At 44.5% G+C, this 17,045-nt stretch overlaps 1 protein-coding gene across 2 annotated transcripts in view; it reads right to left on the bottom strand.

Moving 5' to 3' along the window:
• LOC125689536 (limbic system associated membrane protein) overlaps positions 1-17,045 on the bottom strand; it is a 957,706-nt gene that overhangs the window by 328,793 nt on the left and 611,868 nt on the right. The window contains exon 1 of one of the 2 annotated variants that reach the window (XM_048936828.1): positions 9,757-9,781. The exons of the other annotated variant lie outside the window; for it this stretch is intronic. Coding sequence (XP_048792785.1) covers positions 9,757-9,766 — 10 coding nt within the window. The 5' untranslated portion in view covers positions 9,767-9,781. Of the gene's footprint in view, positions 1-9,756; positions 9,782-17,045 lie in introns of those variants that run through there. 2 annotated transcript variants of the gene reach the window in all.

The raw sequence follows: 17,045 nt of genomic DNA, 5'->3' as shown, positions 1-17,045 counted from the left end.
TAATTGTACATCTGTTTAAAGAGCATTTCACGATCTTTCACGTGCATCTCAGTCTGAGTCTCAACTCCTACCTCCAGTGGTCTCATTACACAAATGGAGGCAGACAGCTTGATCTTCTACACTGCACAATTCCTGCACAGGAGCAAAAATTCAAGTACCTCTGCGAGTATTGGGCTGCTCAGAGCAGTTTCCAGGTAAGGGAACAAATAAGTTTATTAAGAAGATGCTCCCTTTCCCTTTATGGCAGCTCATTTTTTGTTCTACTTTATGCGTTCTAAGCAAAATTAGAACTCAGTAACACATGACGTGCTCAGGGCATAGCACAGCTATGTGGGCACTCTGTAAGAGCAGTGGAAGGCACAAAGGACACAGCTGCAGATTTAATGTCAGAAGGTATAGGTTTGCCTGCTTGGACCTAAAATGTTGCATCATGACAAGCTAGTATGTGTAACAAAGGGAAAGAGTTGCAACAGAGAAATTGAAAGTTGAAATAGAGAAAAGACTGAATACAGGAAAACCAAATGGGATATATGTCAAAACAAAACAATTAAGCCAAGAAATAATGCAAAAAAATATTTCAGAAAGCAAAATTAAGGCTCAGACTGCATAAGCACCTAACAATGCACTGGAATGCAACATCTGGGAGCACTCAACACAGACTATGGGATTCTTCAGTTCTGCATTTAGCAAAGTGATAACCTTTGTGATTAAAAAAAAAAGTTTGTAATCTTTTCTTTAATATTATTTTTATTCCCTAATACAGATCCATCTTATCCCTTTTCAAAAGAACAACAGCTATGTTAAATACCAGCTCCTCTCAAAGGTCTCTATGGGTATTAACTCTGAAGTCTAATTATGTCAATTTAACTGTCGGCATTGTTAACTTGTTTCCAGCCATTCATTTCAACAAAAACATCTGTCTGCCCTAGAATAATGGGCAGAGTTTCAGATTGTGGATGGAGCACAAATAGAATAATTGACAGTGTCCTCCCACTCCAGCACTGAGGAGAAGCCAAGAAAGGTGGGAGCACGAATGAGGAAACCTAATAGCAAACACATTGGTACAGAAACCTTTGATACTGCACTGTCGAAAAGCACTACAGACACTGCGTGACTGTCCTGCCATTGGGCATGCACTGCTCACTGATGGCTGGGTCACAAGGGAAAATGTGGTGCCTGTTTTTACTAACTTCTCATAATGCTTTCCTGTTTGTCCAAGGACTGGAGATCAGCCTCGGTGGTTGGAAGCTTCCACATGTTCAGTTGGACATCACATGCTGGCTGCCAAGTTTCTTGGCTAAATTGTCAGCAGGTATTTAATAAAACATACCATATGCTTTGGTACTGCCTGAACTTGCTGCCAAACATCCTGACACATTAAGCCCCAGCACTCCTAAATCCAGTCTCCTGGTAACGCAAGACTCAGCCAGGCATCACTTCTAACATTCAAATCAGTCAGAGCTTAGCACTCATTGACCTTTACGAAGACCAAGCCACAGACTACGTCAGGCCTTTTCTACCTTCCCACCTTCCCAGAGGAGACATAAAAATTAAAAAATAAAAATGAAAAATCATGCAATATACTGCCTTTTAAGGTCTGCAAGACAGTGGGCCACCTCCACATGCTGTTTTTGACACATCCAAGCTCATGCGATTCCATGCAACAGCAGGTGCACCCCTACATCTTCTAAGAGGCATTGTAATCTTGTGGCTGGGGCAGTCCCAGCTGCCTTGAACTATTCTGCTCTGCCTGCACTTCTGACAGGGAAAGAGGTTGAGCTGCCATTCTTTTGCCAGGATTTGCTGCGTCCTAATTTTTCTACAGGATACACAGGGTTTGTTTCAAATTAATTGCATCGGCAAAACACATTCTTTAAGCTTGTAGATGTGATGGAAATAACTTTTGTGCGTCAACAGTTCTGTTAGGTAGAGTCATCCATTGTCTGCGACAGACAACTCTCGTATTAAATCAGAGCACACAGTTTTACAGGGGGACCAGGCAGAACTGAGATCGAGCGCCGTCTTTACTGATTTATAAACTTGCACATTTTGGACTTACAGAAAATAAAAATAATCTTCCCTGAAATTCAAATGGAGATGATTTCTCCAGAGACAATCATATATAACAACAACAACAACAAAACAAAACAAGAAAACAGGAACTAGTTTAACAACAAAACCAGTATTTTCATTGTGGCATTGACTTGAAAAATTCATCTTGAGAATATCCATGCTTTCCCTCTAAAACTCTTGTCAAAACAGAATTAGGCCATAACAGTTGGACAGTGATTCACCCACTGTCTTCTGAGGGAGAAGACCTTCCCCAAAAGGATGCTCCCAGCTGGTGCGCAGCTGAAGCTGATGGCACTGGATTCCCACTGCACCTCCCCTGGTAAGGGGAACATGGAAGGCAATATGGGGTGCAGCTGGAACACTATTGCTCTCTGACTCCACATCTTTGTCACCAGGGGCCCTGGCCAGATGGTAGAGTTTAAAGGAACTCGTGGACTAGTATTCCCTCAGGCTGCTCTTAAATTATACACAGAGGTTAGCATACAATTGACTTCTAAGCCACAGAGCCAACCACTAGCTTCTTTGTTAACACCATCCCCGGCCGCAGATGCCAGGCAGAGTGAAAAATTGGCACCAGTGAGCCTTTTTATGCAGTATGCCTTTGAGTTAGGCTTGAATGAAGGGGAAAAACATCCAAGTTTTCATAACTCGACTAATATCACTCACCAAGACAGAAGCAGAATCGTGCCTCAGCGTTCCTAATTCCCTGTGGTGCTTTCAGCCACGGTCCTTTCCTCACATAACTCCCGCCCGAATAAACCAGAATCTTTTAGAGCTGCCGGCACAGATGGATGGGTTTTATTTCCTTTTGGTTATGGAGAAATACTCAGGATCATCACAGCAAACTCCAAATGCACAAAAAGCGAGAGTCACCTTTGCAGCGAGGCAGTTTGGGTTTATTTGGCTTATTTGGTGGATTAGAGAAAGCAAATAATTTCCAATTCAAACATCCTGCAGTTAAGGCCATTGAATTTTAATGCTTATATCAGCAAAAGTCTCCTTAAAATGTTTGTGGGGTGCAGTGTTTGTTTAAAAGAAACTGGGGTCTCACAGGGTGGGACAGAGAAATGCATGCTCATCACCAAACAGGAGCAGGGTCCCAACACCCACAGCTTGGGCCAAGGAGTTAGTGGTGGTAGAGTGTGGTGTGGAGTAAGCAGGAGGAACTGCGATGCTGTGAATGTGAATCCTGCTGCCTGGAGGAAGACAAAATAACCCAACAGGCAAAAAAAATAAACCCTCCATCTTGCCTGCAGAGCAGAGATATCTCTCTGTGCTGCAGTGAGCTCCCAATCACCTTAACAGCCTAAGCTTTCCTCATTTAATCTCCACATTGTCTCATCAGGCGATTTCATGTTCTAAGGGTAGACAGGAACCAGGAAGCTCTCTGCTTGGTGCCTTCTGAGGACACCAGGGAGAGACCTGCTGCCAGTACTCCCTGCAAGGACAGAGACTGCATGGAGCGGGCCCTGGTTGCAGAGGAAGAAATGTTAGTCCATGCGCTCCTCCAGCTGGAAATGCTGGGTGGCCTGCTAAGGGCAATTGCATTTGACTAACATCAGCCTGTGCTGAAGCTGCATTAGTGACATATAGGATCAAAGCACCATGAATGTCATTTTTTATTCTGCAGGGGAATTGCTTTCCCTACAGCAGTATGCACAGATACCCATATGGTTTCTCTGCAAACAAAACTAAAACCCCACAGCCACCAGGTCACCTTCATGTGAGCTTCTCCTGCGTTATGCTTGATCCCTCCTCTCACCTTGAAGATTTCAGCTGGCAGAGATGACATATTTGCCCTTCTTTCTACACAGCAGCTTGGGAATACAGCTTGTTCTCAGCACTGCATTAAATCAGAAGCAAACACTGGCACAGGGGACACGTATCCCAGAAGATAAGGAGGGGACTAACAATCTCCATCAGAGCAGAAAACCTCTTGGTCAAGTTTTCAGAGACAGCATTCTGCACATTTGTTCCCTGCAAGAAACGGGCAGAAAGGGGCAAGTGTGTCTCTTTGGAAATTCAAAAGGAGTCCTGTGGACATGCTCACACTCAACAGAGAAAAGAGAGCAGGGGATAAAGAGGAGACCCACACAAGACAACCCTCCCAAGCGGGACCAACAGGGACACATTTATTCCTCAGAGTGCTATTTTCTGCCCTCCCACAGTGCTTGTACTGAGTGGCAGCTCCAGCCAGCCAGATCGCTGTGTCAACATCTGCAGGTGTGAGTGTGTGGCTATGTGAAAGGAAAACAAGAGAGAGAAAGCAGGTGGAAAATGTGGGTTTTCATTTTCTTTCATTGGGCTTTTTGTTTGTTTGTTTTACGTTTTCTGCCTTTTTCCTGTATGCTTTTTCTCTTCTACAGCGAAGAAATCTTTCAGTGCTGATACCAGGAGGAGATTCCTAATGATTAATTGATTTTGCTGTCAAACGCAGGAAGTGTGTGTGCGAGAGCCATGTGGGCATGAGGTGCATTGGCTATTTTTTCCTAATGCTGAAAGTCCCCCCTCCCCCACTTCTGATTCCTTATAAACTGCAAGAAACGCACACAAGCAAAATGAAGGAGAGAAACAAAATTATGAAGAGACAAAACGAAAAACAACTAAAGCACCAAGACATCTGGAGCAGAGCTGCAGGAAGACTGTGAGGAAGCCCAGAATTTGCCTTGACCTTTACAGCTTTTCAGGCTTGAGCAAAACACAAAGGCTAAGAGCTTTGCTGCTGCCAGGTTACGGCCCCTCCTGCTGCATTTTCTGCCAGCAGTGTTCCAACTCACATGTCAGCTCACCTGCATCCTAAGAGCAGCACCCCTATCCATTCTTCAGGGACTGCACAGGCCTCAGGGTCAAAATCTGCTCCTTCATCTCCAGCTACACCAAGCTGGCAAAAACCTGCAGCAGAGAGCTAATAAGATTTAAATTCCAGTCTCACCTTTGCAGATGCACCCTTGAGGAGCCATCCTGATCACATTTCATAGGCACTGATAAGCACCACATGTCTGTAGTGTCCCAGCACTTCTGCACTTTGGATATGAATCCCTGTGACACTTCTGGCAGGCAGAGCTGTGCTGACATTACTGGAGAGCCAAGTGCAGGATCCTTAAACAGACCTTGAACACGTAGGTGCTACTGGCCATGCACCAAACCTCCTCCTGGCTTCTGTTCAATGCCCTGGAGGCACCTGAGGTAATTCTGTGGGTAATCTTTATGCTCATCCATTATTGAGACATCTATATTTCTGCAATTAAACATGTGTATAACCACTTAAACCTGGCAGACATTCAAAACCCTCCTTCACAGCCATGCTCTGGCTGAATTGATGTGCTAGATACTCCCTCACTGCCTTGTCATCTGGGTTTTACACACAGTATGTTTCCTACTGCCCGAACACATCCCCGTCTTCCTTTTCTCTTTCTCTTTGAAGACAAGGAGGACATAGCAGCACTTTTCAAAGCTATAATCTAGTACAGAGCACACTCATGCAAATCCTTCCTATACTCAATTACCAGTAAGGACTTAAGCCCACATTTCAAGGAATATGCAGACCTGAGCTATTCAGCAAGAGGAAGAACCTGGAGCAAACAAAAGAGAACCTTGCTGTTGTCCCCCACCCTGCACATAGACTTTCCCACATCCGTGGAAAAAAAAAGAAAAGGGCATATTTGGCTTAGGAACTCTGATAGATTCCTGAGGAAAGAGGGAAGCACACAACTTGTAAGGGGATTTCACAATATTCATTTCTCCTTTTGTGACTTACCCAAGGTCACCTAGGATGACTCTGGCAAAGCACAGAGCCAAATGCTACTCGAGTGCCAGACTCGCAGTGTGCTCGCACCAGGGCTGCATTCTAACAGTAGGAATACGATGAATATTTGGTTAAGAATATTATAAGCTGTCATAGCATGAACAGAAATTGGATATATTTAGATCTTTTTCAACCTACCACTGCAGGGTTGACTCAGGCTTTCTCTGACAGTGTTATCTTCCTTGTGAGTCAGCTAGCCCAGTGAGATCTTGACTCCTTTTTTGTTCTCCAGGCCTTTCTACACTCTTTACTATGCCAGACCATCACTCCCACCACCCTTCTTCAAACAAGCTGTCAGACAATGGGAGAGCTCAAACTACGGTCACTTAAGAAATAGCTGGACATTGTCTGCATTCACATTTTGATCCCGTATCCAAGACTTTTAAATTGGTATAAATAGAAGTTGCTCTGTCATCTCAAGAAAACTGAAGCTGATTTACTTCACATAAGGACATTTTTTTCCAGGGGGTAGAGACAGGCAGAAAACAACAGAGAATTTGAAATAAAATTTAAAAAATATATATACATATTTAGAGAGAGACTTTTTCCACAGAGATCTCCAGCTTCTAGATTGAGATTTATTGTTCTGTAATGGGTAAGAAGGATTTCACATGACATTTTTGTATTACTGAGTTTGTTAAAAGGAAAATTTTATAACAGAGCTAACCCTAAGCAGATTGGGTTTTTGTCATAAAAGAGAAGGAGGAAGAAAAGGAAATTGTCTTATTTCCTCCAATGGCATTGAAGAAAATCTTGAGTCACCTAAAAGTAACAAAGATTAAATAACCTCAGCCCTGTTAAAAATCAACATGTGCTGACTTCCTAAGTACACATTCTAGATGGTATTTTCTATTCCTCTAGAGATGGGAAGGAATTAGATGTCAGGTTCCAGCAGACTCATTTCAAGTTCTTACGCACGGCCTGCAGGAAAGTGAACTCAAAACAGAACTTAAACCCAACTACCTTCCATACCCTTCAATCGCTGGCTTATCTTAATTGTTGAATGCATTCATATCATCTTCAGAACTAGAACATCAGTAACATATGTATGTTTGCAAGGCTTCTGATTTAAGACAATGTCACAACCCTCATTTTTGCAAGCAGCAAGCTAAAGGACTAAAAGATTGAAGGACTTGTCTAAGAGTTATCTGAGAGCATATGGACCCAGCTCCTTCAACTTTCAATTCATACCCTGACCAGCATGCTGTACAAAATTCTGCATACTGTGATAGGACAAACACCCTATGCTCTTGGCTCCAGCTGGTCAACGATACAGGTGCCTAAACATTCAGTGTACCTTTCTCTCCAGCTCCTCTCTTGTTTGATTAGTGGATGCCAAATTTTAATCCAATTCAAACATGAGCTTCTCTATCTTGAGATTTTCTATAAGTCCCAGCTCAGAGGCAACAGGTTAGGTCAGAGAAAAACAATTCATGTTTTCCTGAAGAAGGACGTCTAAAGACATAAGTGCTTTGCAGTTCTAGTACTGTAGACTTTTGGCTTTTTGGCCTTTCATGTAAATATGCTGTGATGGAAACAGGTTTCCCTTGTGGAAAACTTTTATGGAAATAACAGTTCATAATTCCCTTTGGGGGGGGAAAAAAAAATAGTGAGAGGGAAAACAAGCCATCCCCTCTGCTCTCAACTGATGCTCAAGCTTCTAAATATTTGCACTTGAAAGCCTTTGGGCACCTTTGAAGTTAGATGTGAGAGATTTTCAGACCGCTTTCTCTACAGACGGCTCTGAGGACCCCAATTTTTACAAGGTACTTTCTAAAACAAATTCCTTTCCACAGCATCCTCTGTTCACCCTACTGATATGTATGACCACTTGATCCCTGCAGTCCCTTCCCCACCATATCCCTCTCCCAGCAACTCATTACTTCTTGGTACTCAATTTCTAGGATCCAGGTACTCTACCTGGAAAGTCCTTTTCATCTTAAAAACCAGTAGTGATAGATCACAGAATCATTAAGAATCATACAATCATTAAGGTTGCGAAAGACCAGTAGGATCACAGAATTGCAGGGTTGGAAGGGACCTCCAAAAGATCATCAAGTCCAACTCCCCTGCTAAAGCAGGTTCCCTATAGTAGATTACACAGGTAGGTGTCCAGATGGGTCTTGAATATGTCCATAGAAGGGGACCCCACAACATCTCTGGGCAATCTGTCCCACTGCTCTGTCACCCTTATTGCAGGTTCATAAGAAGTATAAGAAGTTCTTCTGCATCTTTGTATGGAACTTACTATGTTCAAGTTTTGGGCCACTACTCCTTGTCCTATCACTATGCACCACCAAGAGGAGCCTGGCCTCATCCATTTGCCTCCCACACCCCTTTAGACATTTATTAGATCCCCTCTCAGTCTTCTTTTCCCCAGGCTGAACAGACCCACATTACTCAGCCTTTCCTCATACAGGAGATGCTGCAGGCCCTTCCTCATCTTTGTGACCCTCTGCTGGACTTCCTTCTAGGAGATCCTTGCCTTTTTTGAACTGGGAAGCCCAGAACTGGACACAGTATTCTAAATGTAACCTCACCACATTGAGAGTTAGAGGGGAACAATCACGTCCCTCAACCTGCTGGCCACACTCTTTTTAATGCACGCCGAGATACCACTGGCCTTTTTGGCTACAAGGGCACTCTGCTGGCTCATGGCCAGCCTGTTGTTCACCAGATCCTTCTCTACGGAGCCCCTTGTCCAGCAGATCAGCCCCTAACCTGTACAGATGCTTGTGGTTATTCCTCCCCAGGTGCAAGACTCTACACTTGCTCTTGTTAATCCTCATCAGGTTCCTCCCTGCCCAGTTCTCCAGTCTGTCCAGGTCTTGTTGAATGGCAGCACAGCCTACCAGCAGGTCAGCCACTCCTCCAAACTTTGTATCATCAGCAGACTTGCTGAGGGTGGATGCCATCCCTTCATCAGGTCACTGATGAAAACGTTGAACAAGACCAGACCCAGCACTGACCCCTGGGGAACACCGCTTGTTACAGGCCTCCAACCAGACTCTGCATCACTACATCTACTCATCTGTCCCACACTTCGTATATTTTCTAACAAGGAAGGGAGATGGCAAACACGTTGCTGAAGTGAAAGTACACAACATCCTCACCAACCCAACCAGTGAGGACATCGTCCAACCATAGTCACTGCACGCATTTGAATTTGATCTTTATGACAAATTCTCTTCTCTCTAATGAGTTACAAAAATACTGTAATTCATGTTACAAATGATGTAGCTAAACGTCTACGTTATGGTGGACACCAACAGCTCCAGAGGAAACAAGCCACCACCAGAGGTATTCAAGGGGCAACACTCAGTCATCAAAATCTAGATTCAGTCACATATATAGCTAATTCAGATAGAGGTAGAATACACCCTCATATCAAGGAATCATTTTTGTATGACTACATAGAAATGGATTAGGTTGGAAGAGACCTTCAAGACCACCTAGCTCCACGGCATTCATTAATCACTAAAGTCAATTCTACCTAATGAACAAGCCCACAGCAGTCCCCTTCTTGTTCCCCTGTATTCAAACTCTTCTTTCCTCTACAGTGGCATAACACACTAACCCAGTTAGGCAATGCAAACTTTCCCTTCCTAACTCCTTCCCTAACAATCTTCCTTCCCTTTGTACCACAGCATCGAAATCCCTATGTGATAGTTAGTGCTATGCTCAAAAAAGTTATACCAGTAAGCAGAAAGGACATCTACAAATTACCCCAGATTTTTGAAAATTTCAGCCATGCTCTTCAAGTCTGCAGCCTCCCGCAGCAAAGCAAATTCCACGCCCTCTGGAATGGTATTAACGTATTGGAAGTAGAGCCCACGGTTTCTTTTGCAGAACCCAGTTGTGCCAGATAAATAAATCACCTGCAGCCATTTATGTGCAAATAACCTGTGCCAAGGGGCCTTTTGGAAGGAAAGCTTCGATCTGTGTTCATAACAGCAGTGCTGTAATGGGAGCAAATAAACATGCGTACTTCCTCTCCGTCCTCTCCCCTCCCACAGTGCTTTTGTAACAGTGCACTTTGCCTTGCTGAGTTAAAGCTGAGAAGTAGCATTTTGCATTAAGTAGAGGGCTGTTACGGACCAGAAAAAGCCACAAAGTGCACTTAACAGAACCCACCCTCTACTCCAGAGCTGGGAGGTTAAAACCAGAGATGAGCGAACACGTCTCATTTCCCCATCTGTAGCCAATTCCCTTGACAGGCCCCATTAAAAAGCCAACCAATTCTGGCACTCCGGATCCCAGAGGAACCCCCTGACACAGTTATTAAATAAAGTACACCAGATTTCATTGTGAATGAGAATTGCTTAACATAAGCACACCACTTAAAGAGAGAGTGGAAGTGCAGAATTATGTTTGAACCTCTGGGTTCTTTCACTGCTGGCACTCTACTGCCAGTGTTAAAGCCCTTCCTCTGTACCTCCTGCACCATGGCAGCCATCCTCAACTTTCTTTGAGCCTTCACTGTGGGAAAAAAAGCTTAATTTGAAACAATTACACCATCAGTCTCAAGTTTCTCCCTCTGTGTGTAGTATTAAGTGCACTCACGCTAGCCATGCTGAACATCATTGCCTTACCTTACGCACATGCAAACGCATTCCCACCAATCTCATTTTCCAAAGAAAAGTGGGAAATAAAACACGTTTTTTCTTTTTTTTTAAAAAAAAAACTTTTTTAAATATCTGTACTTTAGCAGTGTTCACACCCCAATGTGCCCGTAAGAACATTCATGGAAATAAAGAAACTAACAAGCTTGTTCCTAGAAACATCCACTGCCATAGGACAAGCACCAGAAAGAAATGACAGAGTCCATAGACAGCCTGCTCCTCTTGATTTTATTCCCTGAGTGAAACGGTAGGAATGGCACCCAAGACCTCAAGCCATTTCAGTACAAGTTTTTTTGTGATTGGGCAGCCACCCAGATAACAGCCAGCAAGTTTCAAATCAGCAGACATCTGGGCAGACTTCCATCTGGTGACGACAATTTCCAACCCAATATTTGTCAGGTTCACCATTACTTGCTACCCCTGGAAGTATGTGATGACAGCCACTCTCTGGCAGGGCCAGGTTAAATCTATCCAGTGCCCCACACCCTTTGTCAAGAGGAAGCCCCATGCTTACTACAGGTTGCTCCTTGCTGAGGCTGTGCTGTTGTACTTACAGTATCCAACTTCCCCCTGCCTGGAACGGATCTGACTTCTGTTTGCTCCTTATTCAGAGCAGGCTACTTTCTCCCACCAAAAAAATAAAATAAAATAAAAAACTTGTACGAGGTAGGGACAAAAAAGGTGAAATTACTTCATTTGCAAAAGCTGAAGGGTCTCTATCTGCCTACCACAGCAGACCACCAGAAACACAAACTGTTAAAATACACAGTTCTTTCCATTGCCTTAAACACAGGGCACGCGTGTCAGGGCTCTCTCCCCATAGGCACATTTCTTGAATGTGATGGAAGGGTTCAGAGAGCAGGGAGGCTTCCCCTCTGTCCTCCCACAATAATCAGGCTCTACTCCACCTGCGCTCGTGGATTTATCAGGGGGAGTACCACAAAACTGCACAACAAGTGAACAAAGAGAACAAGGGAATCTCAGGAATCTCTTACACAACTGATCCCATATCCCTGTCCGTATTCTCTCAGGCGTAGAGTTTCCCAATACATCACTACTACATTCAGGAAAAAAACAGAGCGCGTAAGAAACTCACGGCGTCAATTCTTACTGATAAAGTTTGAAAATATTTCATTAAAAGCTACATAGGCAGACCAAAATAGACTGAGAGAAACCCTGGTTCTGCATGGCATTAGCTACCAGCACAGCCCCGGAGGCAGCCCGTGGTCCAGGGGCTCACAGGTTTACTCCCAGCCTAAGGAAGCCGCCACAAATTGAACTCTGCTCTCAGGATCAGAGAGAGCTGCATGACTTCTCCTGCTCCCAGAAGCTGCTAAAACCCTGCTAAGGGAACATCTTCTTAATTTGCATTATCTTGGTCATTTCCAATTCATCCGAACAGAGCTGGCAATTAGTGGTTGTTGGTAAACTGCTGCAAGCTCCAATCAGCTCTATGCTGCTCTGGCTCTATTTTTACAAATTCCTGCAGTTACAGACATACCAGAGAAATAGGTTTGACAGCTTCTGTCCCATGAAGTTAAAGTTTTCCCCAATTATAGCAGATAATGAGAAGACCAAACTCAGTGAAAAACACACAGCCCTATGACCTGAGGACAGCAATGCCCAATTTGTGGGAGAACATCGAGCATCAGGATGCACATGCTGATAAATTCGGTACAGAGCCACCAGGCTGACTGAGAAGGAACATTTTTTTGTTTTGCTCCTTTAATTATAGGTAAAGAAAAATTCAGCCTGAAGAGTCATGAGATCACCTGGACTAGCCTGTGGCAGCTGGGAGAAATACTCACAGCTTGAAGCCTGTGGAATGGGAAGGAAGCAGCATGGCACAAAGCAAGGTGTGGAGGGCTGGAACGAGATGGGAACACTGATTGCAAGGAGAAGGATCTGATGGATGTCAAGATGTAAACCTTGACAGATGGAGTTCTTGTGTTATCTAACCACTGCTCTTCTCATTGTGCACTATCTCATGTGGTAGAGCTTTCACTGCTGTTGCTCTGAAAGTCTCTGCTCTGCGTCCTGCCTTTTGAACAGCCTTCTTGCATCGATCTGCCTCATTTACTCCCCTTCCCAGTTCAGTTCCTCTCTTGACAGCATCTCTTATTCTCCTTTGCCAACAATCCTGCAGTTTTTCTACTTTTGATCTCATTCCTCTCCATCAAGTATTTAGGATTCCCATCTGTAAGAGATGGACAGTGTAACACTACAAAACAGCATGCCAAGGCAGTGGATTTGCCAGTTCAGAGCGTTACTGACTGAAGCAAGAGACTGAAGAGACTCTCACGTACAGCCGCACAGATGTTTGCTGTCTTCTAGCTAGGATAAGATAGAGGGATACCATTTCCATCTTCCTTAACGGGACACAGAGCTCTTTCTATATTTTATGATCTCAACCAACAGTTAATGTTGCAGTGGAGAAGTTGCTACCATATCCAGCCTCAGAAGAGATGCATTCCCCAAAGTGCATCTGCACAGGATCCTTCAGATGCAGAGGGCTAAAATACAGAGTGTTTAGATAAAATATCCAGTTGGTTTTACTTTATTCACCTATGGCATATCTGTGACAACCTGCATTCTGGCCTCTGCCTACAAGCAGACAGGTTAAAAGACTGGGGAGGGAAAACAGTTTGTCTAGTAGTGACTGAAAACTGATGCAGCTGAAATTTCCATTTTATACAGAAAGCTGATGAGGAAACTGCACGAGGAATTCTGCAAGCTGGAGAGGCCACTGGCAAGAACATCACTTTCTTCACAATTGAAAATGGTTTGAAGCATCTCCACAGACGGCTGCCTCAAAGGCCACAATTCATTATTCAGTGAAACATTTCATCCATTTGCAGCACCTTACAGAACAAACGCAGCAGACAGCCATGGATCACGATGGAGCCAGCACAGCAGAGCCACAGAATGAAAAACTCCCTGTATTACCCTCACTTCTCAATCCCGTCAGCTTGGCATCCCCTGCCCAAGGAACATCCTAAAGATGAGCCAATGCAAGCAATGCAGCTGAAGCCTGGAACAAATGAGACTTTTTTCTCATCCAAAATCCAACGTAATCATTTGCCAAGACAGGTTGCTCATACAAATGCTGCCTGGGAGCCAGGCAATGTGACAGCTGCTCTGGTTGAGTTGTTGGGGCCAGAAGCTATTCACCATGTACCTGTGATGCTGTGCCACTGCTCCTGCAACCAGGAGCACAGCTGTGAGCTTGACCTGTCCAGGAATGCACAGGGCAGCTGGGGCTGCTCCTGCACCCAATGATTTCCATTGGAAATATCTCTACTTGCTTCTCCCCAACAACAAGACAGGAGAAGCAGACCAAAGTCTAACAGCTTTCAACCTGCCAGATGAAATCAGAAGATTAAGGGCCTTTAGTCTGCTCTGCTCAGCAGCAATTAATTTAAAGTGATAGAGAGGCAGGTGAAACCTCCAGCCTAATGGTCAGCTAAGGCACAGGAGAGAAAATGAGCCATTTCATAGTCCCTATGGTTATCATCTTCTGCCACAAAGAGTAAGATTTGATTATCCCCTTCTTAATATAAAATTACAAGTGGTCATAAAATTATCCAGCCCTTTTCTGAAATCCTTTTACAATAATTGGCTTCAGTGACCTCCCGAGGCAAAGATGGCTGTATGCAATAAACAACAAGTTTACTCTACATTAACATACCTGTGACTTGTAATTAATATCCAAAACAGACAAAGAGAGTATTACGGGGACATCCTCTTAGGAGTAACCTCACAGGCTCAAAGAATCCCAAACAAGCTGCACAGACCTGCCCGTGTACAAGATGACAGTGCATAACTCAGTGGGCAGTGAATCACTGCAGAAACAGTGGGTGTTAAGGATGGTTGGAAGAGGAGCAGGCACGTTTACTTCCATGGGAAAAACATCAGCCCAGACCCAAACAAGCCTTTCTCCTACAAAGACAGCCTTAAATACTAAGATGAAGAGCCCAGGTATTATACAAATGTACTATAGATTCCAGGGAAAATGCTGCATCTCTGGCTAGGCTGCTGACTGTTTCACCTGCCTGTTCCTCATGTTATCTATAAAACAGGGATTAGGGGAATTCCATTCCTCTGGAGCAGAAGAGGGGAAAAAAAAACCAAAAAAACCAGCACACAAGTTGTATGTTAATAATAGCGTTGTTCATATTATAAAGATGCAAAGTGATTTGAGCTCCAGCAGCAGAGACCTCATTGTGCTTTCAGCTGAAACATCCATTTGTTAATTCTTTGACCCCAGACTTACGCTTCCCTGCCTCAGCACTGCTTTCCATGCACATTCTGGAGATGTGATCAGAGTTTCCAGGGAGAGCTAAGGCTGAGTCACAGCTCTGTGACTGAGTGATGACTTGCTGGGCTTTTCATACTTTTCTCCCTCCTTCCTCTCCCAAGGCTTCCAAAAAAAAGCAAGGCTGTTTTCCTGCAATAGCTAGAAATGGCCATCTCCTCCCACTGAGTGGGCTCCTGTACAGGGCAAACCAGTAGCATGGAAGAGTCCAAGCCCGAAGTCAAGTTTCGAAGGAACTCTGCACTACAGGGCTGTCCTCAACACTACAGCTAACACGAGAGCTGCAGACTTAACAGGGCAGAGAGTTCAGCACAGTGGCACATATCCATGATTACAAGGTGCTATGACACAGCCAAAGGACAGTGACACATTCTCACAGAAAACCTGACTTGTGGTTTCTGTCAAAAACCAAGCAGAATATCAGCAGTAGCACGCGTAGCTGCAGGCTATGAGAGAGACACAAAGGTCTGAAGTGACACAAACAGCTTCCAACAAACTTCCTAGAAACCAAGCACAACACGTGTGCCTTCCTGCTTTCCTCACTTGACCTTCCTCACCTCCACGAGACTCAGATCTTACTGGGTGACCTCCACTGCTGCAGAACAGGAGGAAGAAAACTTCCCAGCATTACATTTTGAGCCAAAGCTGTATAAAGAAAAACAGCTCTGTAAGGCAGGCACGAAAAAAGCAAGGGCACTTCCCCTCCGAGCAACACAAGACACTCAGATTGTTTTGGCCCTAATAATTCAGTGACTCCAGGAAATTGTGAGGAATCTAGGACAAACAGAGAGTTCCTGGCTCCCAAGACTATGTGTAAACCGCAGGGGAGAAACTACAGGGGGAAGGAAATCTTCACAGTGACAAATGGGGACAGGAAAACACAAAGACAAGGCAGATTTGTCAAGGCAGTGGCTGACTGGTCCTCCCCAATCCTATCAGGGAGTTAATTCACCTCACCATTCCCTTCAATTTGTGTTCCCAAGCAATCAGATCTTGCAGAGTGAGCACACAATGTCCTGGTTTTACCTGACACCAGTTTTTCACGTTAATCAGAGCTCTCTGGGATCATTTGGCAGCCCAAAGCAAGGCATCGTATGATCGACTCACACAGCCAGGTTGATCTTGAGTGTATACATATGAGTTGGGGAGGGAGGGGGGAAGAAGAAGAGCAAGCTTGAAGTAAGAAGCATAATGAAAGCAAGGAGAGGAGCACAGTGCAGCGTCCCCAGCTCATTAACTCTACCCTGGGCTGCAGAGGGCCAGCTGAAAGTGTGCAGCAGCAGGAAAGTGCTCTGCATAACTGTGGGGACCCCAGAGGGACTGACAAGGAGAGGCACAGCTTGTGAGACAGAGCTTGTTTTTCTTTCCACAGGGAAGTAGGAGAGCAAGGAAGAGAAAGAAACTTGACGGTAATCATCTTCTACATTTGTGAAGAGCTAAGAAACTTTGTCTGCTCACTAGGCATTTCCCAGTGTGGTGTTTCCCCACTGTGAGGTTTCTATCTCACGCCTGACTGACTTTTCTCTTGATTTCTAGTAATTAGGAGCCTTCCAGCCTGCCCAGAAGAAAGCCTCTGCTTGCAGCATCCTCCTTTTCAGGGACCAGTTGGATGCTATTAACTCACTGACATTTAAAACCCCCTGGTTCTCCATCAGAGCCCCAGCTGGTGGGGCCACAGTGCATGCTCATCTCACTGCCATACATCTCCCCTCCAAACCCAGCTCTCCTAGGGGAACAGAGCAGTTAATAAACTCCAGAGGAAAACAGATCAATCAGGGTACTTGATTCAAACACTGACACAGGACGTTGCTCAAGAAAGGATTCAGCTGCCCTCAGCAGTGAAGCGAGGATCACTACAAGGTCCCCCAGGAAGCTCCTGCCTTTAGCACAGTCTGTATTTCACATGTCCACATGTGTATGTAATAAAAATAATTGCTGCTTGTCATCATTAGAGATAAGCAAGACAAAGCCTGTGCTTTTAAAAACCAATATGGATTTCACATTCTGCTAGCTGTCTAAGCTACAGCAATTGCTGCTTCCTTTGGAGACTGATTTTGCCTTAAGCCTGGCCTTAAGAGGTTATCTGATGAATTTTAGTTACTTAGGAAAAAAGGGCAAAGGACAGACCTCCCTTGGAAGTGAAGATAAAATGTCTTTAAAGCGAGGAATCAGAAGATGGCCCTAATATGAACAGGTCCTCAGTAACCCGCCTGCTTGCACATACCTTTCA

The sequence above is a fragment of the Lagopus muta genome, chromosome 1 (assembly GCF_023343835.1).
Source record: "Lagopus muta isolate bLagMut1 chromosome 1, bLagMut1 primary, whole genome shotgun sequence".
In the NCBI taxonomy this organism is placed as follows: Eukaryota; Metazoa; Chordata; class Aves; order Galliformes; family Phasianidae; genus Lagopus; species Lagopus muta.
Note: the sequence above shows the minus strand (reverse complement) of the source record. Positions and strands in the feature narration are given on the sequence as shown.